The 4,590-nt window shown below is 38.5% G+C and overlaps 1 protein-coding gene across 1 annotated transcript; it reads left to right on the plus strand.

Moving 5' to 3' along the window:
- The first annotated feature begins 453 nt into the window (after positions 1–453).
- On the plus strand, positions 454–4,590 carry LOC139168420 (prolactin-releasing peptide receptor-like). The gene is made up of 3 exons (XM_070754002.1): positions 454–481; positions 702–811; positions 3,532–4,590. Exons 1-3 carry the CDS (start codon positions 454–456, stop codon positions 4,588–4,590), a joined length of 1,197 nt encoding a protein of 398 aa, XP_070610103.1.

The raw sequence follows: 4,590 nt of genomic DNA on the forward strand, positions 1-4,590 counted from the left end.
ATGGAAGTCATTATGTTTCCTCCTATTGTCAGGGATCAATGAGGGCGAAGCACATCCCCAGCTGTTTCTGTATGCATAATTTCTATCAGGCAATATAACAGTTCATTAAGCATGTTGGTGCCGGATAGCAAGACACTTTTTACAACAGCTCTGAGGATATTTTCAGTACCACGGAGAGCACCCATAGCTTGAGTTAATGAAATTACTAAAAAAAATAAAAAAGATAACCAGGGCAAGCCCTTCTTTACAAGCCTCCCATTGTAGTGTGATCATTCAATTATTTTTTATATTTTGCTAGGGATTAAAAAAAATGAAACCTTTTAATCAGGCATGCTCTTATTACCTTCTTAGCATTCTAAATGTTTGAAGGATGCAAAGTAAATATTTCTGAACATTTGCAGGTGTCTCAGTAGACCAATTCAAACATTTTGAAGGGAAAAAACAAGGGGAAGAATGTTTCTTGAACATCAATTAATAATGGGTGTGTGTGTGTGTTAACTTCCCTTTCCCTTTTAAAAGCAAACATTAAATCAAATGAATAAAGTGGGTTTCATTAAGTCTTGCCTTTGGGACAAGGGACATCCATTCAGTCTATTGTTGATACGTCAATTAGAAAGGGGGGAGGGAGGGATGGGAGTCATTACTGGCCATGCCACACCAGCAAAATTGATCTCTGTCCCTTTAAACTCTTGTTCAAACAGTTTGGTTGGTTTTGCAAGCCAGGCACAGCATATTGATTCAGGAAGACAATGATGCCAGTTACAGGACTCTCTTGCCTTCGCTACGAATAGGACAGCTTACCTTAGTAACGGTAGGGGGGAAATGAGATGTTTTGAATCCTATTTCTGATATTCAGTAAGGTTTTTGCTATTATATATTTCTCTATCAGCTGCATGTTTATTATGACTGAGTGTGTTGCAGTTCATTATGACCTCTGGAGTGCCCATAAATGTTTCTTGAGAATATTTGATTGATAAATTATATATTGCCTTGGTTCATGTGACTCTCTAAATAAACATTTATATGCTTTGTTGTAACCTACGGGGTTTTGAGCATTCTGTTGCCTGTGGTAACTTATAAAAAACCCAAAAACTTATCTGAAAGCATTAATTATACATTTGACCCCAACCTCTGCCAGTTAGAATTTCAAAAATAATTTCGTACCTCCAAATTGCACCTTTTTATTGTGCCATTTGATTTTAAGAAAGTTGTTTACAGAAATGCAGTTTGCATGTATGTTCATAAAAGATGGAGAAATAGAAATAGATCTATGGGCTACCTATGTACCTATTTACTTAACTATTTCACATTCGTTACAATGTGGTAACATGCATATGGTAATCTGAAGTGATATCAGTATGTAGCCTGTGAAAAGATCAGTTTAAAAAAAGAAAATTATGGGGGAAGAGAATCAAGAAGTATTAATTAACAATTATATTGTTTGGCATGGGTGATTTTTAACTTAATCCTTTCTACTAGACTCCAGCAAGTAGACTTTAAAACACTTTCCCATTCTATGTAATAAGTGCAATAAAAATCTTTCCCTGCCCATTCCATTGGATGGAATACTATCTCTAAATCTTTAGTCTATGTTCTCTTACTAGATGATAGGAACTAATAAACAAGCTTGAAAAACTATAGACTGGTAACAACATATTTCAGTTTTTAGATCATCATTATCATTGTATATTATTTGTATGATGATGGATTGTATGTTGTTGGAATTGCATTATTATAGTGAAGAATTTTCAAGACTAGTATATATCTGTCTAGGGAGGAAAGAGGAGATATTAAAATGCCATACTTTTCCCCTGCTCAATTTGCTAAAAGTCTAACTCAAGACATCTGTGTCAATTTCCAAGAATGAGCTCCCTCTTAAGAAAATCAAATACTTTATGATTTTGCAACATATAGATCTACTCTAATTTTCTCCTAGAATTTATCATCTTTCATCAAGTACAGTGTAACATGGCAAAAGAAAATCAAAATAACTGACAAGGAGATCTTTGAGGCATGAATATTTCGGAAAATCGCATGCATACACACATACACACACACTTCTAAAAGGTGTTCCATTGGTCTCTTCTGAACTGTTTCTATCTGCCATGCCTTTAATGTGGGAAACTGCTTTTTCTTAACAATTGGTTTTAAAACAGCCATCTGTTGGGGTGCCATAAGGAATGGGTAGGGCCCAAGGGTGGGTTCTAACTTACCTTGCTGCTGGTTTGCTTCGCCCAACTTGTGGGTCTACCCATGCATGCTAAGTGCCAAAAAATCCAAACCGCCCCCCAATGGCTTTAAAACAAGATGGCAATGCATGTGCAGTATCAGAAACTCAGCTTCTGCACATGTGCAGAAATAAAAAAAAAACAGGGGGAAAAAGACCCTCCCCCAAAAAAATATTCCAAAAAAAGAGATAGTAGCATCCACAGACTGACACTGACTGAACCGATTCTGTGTTGTCATTGTGATATCACCAGTGTTTTGCTATGAATTTGGGTGAACTGGTGCGAACTGGGAGACCGCCTTCTGCCGCATGAATCCCAGCGATCAATTAGGTCCCACAGAGTGGGCCTTCTCTGGGTCCCGTCAACTAAACAATGTCGGTTGGCAGGCCCCAGGGGAAGAGCCTTCTCTGTGGTGGCCCTGACTACCAGCTCCCCCCAGAGATTAGAACTGCCCCTACCCTCCTTGCCTTTCGTAAGCTCCTTAAAACCCATGTCGTCAGGCATGGGGGAACTGAGATATCTCCCCCGGGCATTTACAATTTATGCATGGTATGTTTGTATGTATGTTTGCTTAATAATGGGTTTTTTTAATAATTTAAATTGTTTTATTGTTTTATTGTGTTGTGAGCCGCCCCGAGTCTACGGAGAGGGGCGGCATGCAAATATAAACAAACAAACAAACAAACAAACAAACAAACAAACTCACCTCTGGCAGGACTGAATTAAGTCCTAGGTATGGGCAAAGTCAAAATTTACCAGTCACCCATGATTCTGAAAATCATTTCACTCTTTCAAACATCAGGCTGCATGGAAGGACAACAGCCTAATTCAGATTGACTGGTAGGGGAGAAAGGTCTGGAATTAATCTCATGGGTAACATTAAATAGCATAAGGGATAAAACCTGCTTTACTTGCTTAGAAGTCAGAAATCATGGCATGTTAATCTGTGTGTATATTAATTTTGTATTGTATTATAATGTTGTAGCAACCTGAATATATATATTTCCTTTATAATTTTTTTCACAATTCTCTGTGGCTCTTTTTCTTTTGTTTTCCGACAAATGAAAGTAAAACAGTAAAATGAGTAACCAAATCATAAAAATAAAATATATTTGCATGTGTGTGAGTGAATGTGTTTGTGTACACACATACTTTCCTGAAAACGAATATCTTATTAAATGAAGAAGAGGATTTGGGAACTGTAAATGTAAATGAGATGCAGATTAGAAACATGAAGCCTCAATCAGAATAAATGGATTATGCCTAGAGAACATACTTACAACTATGTTTTGTTATATTACAGGCAAAAATGTATGGATCATTTGAAGGTTCTAGCACCCTTCTTACAAACACCAGTACAGAAGTCTTCAACTCGACTATGAATGGGACTAATACATTTTTCCAGGGTTTGCAGCTGGTGCAGCAACTCAAATTATTGATAATCCTCTTGTACACAGGTGTGGTCATTATTGGGATGGTTGGTAACTGCCTCCTGGTCCATGTCATTCTGCATGTCAAGAAGATGCACAATGTCACCAACTTCCTCATTGGGAACCTAGCCCTTTCAGATGTGGCAATGTGTACCACATGTGTCCCCCTTACTCTTGCCTATGTGTTTGAGCCACGGGGCTGGATTTTTGGCAGCACAATGTGCTATTTTGTCTACTTCATGCAGCCAGTGACTGTTTATGTCTCTATCTTCACCTTGGTCACGATTGCAATTGACCGGTACATTGTCATAATACACCCTCTGCGACGACGTGTCTCCCTTCAGCTTAGTGCTTATATGATCCTCTTTATCTGGATTTTGTCCTGTTGCTTAGCCTTGCCAGCTATGGCACATACCTATTATGTGGAACTGGATAAGCAAGGTGTCATCCTATGTGAGGAGTTCTGGGGAAAGCAAGAGCACCAAAGACAAACCTATGCTTTGTGCCTACTGCTCATTACTTATTTTTTTCCTTTGCTGGCCATCCTCATTTCCTACATCAAGATCTCCCTCAAACTGAAAAACAGGGTGATGCCAGGGAGTGTCACTAAAAACCAGGCAGACTGGGACAGAGCCAGGAGAAAGAGGACCTTCTGCTTGTTGGTCATGGTAGTTATGGTTTTTGGAGTTTGCTGGCTTCCCCTTCACACCTTCAACTTTATCCGAGACATTAACATTAATGCAATTGATGCTTATTATTTCAGCCTTATCCAACTGGTTTGCCATTGGTTTGCTATGAGTTCTGCCTGTTATAACCCCTTTATATATGCCTGGCTTCATGATAGTTTCAGGGAAGAACTTAAAAAATTGTTTGTCTGGCCCAGGAGAGTAGTTCCTTCTGGGCAAAGTGCGACTGTAAGCATTATTATCTGA

The sequence above is a fragment of the Erythrolamprus reginae genome, chromosome 5 (assembly GCF_031021105.1).
Source record: "Erythrolamprus reginae isolate rEryReg1 chromosome 5, rEryReg1.hap1, whole genome shotgun sequence".
Lineage (NCBI taxonomy): Eukaryota > Metazoa > Chordata > Lepidosauria > Squamata > Dipsadidae > Erythrolamprus > Erythrolamprus reginae.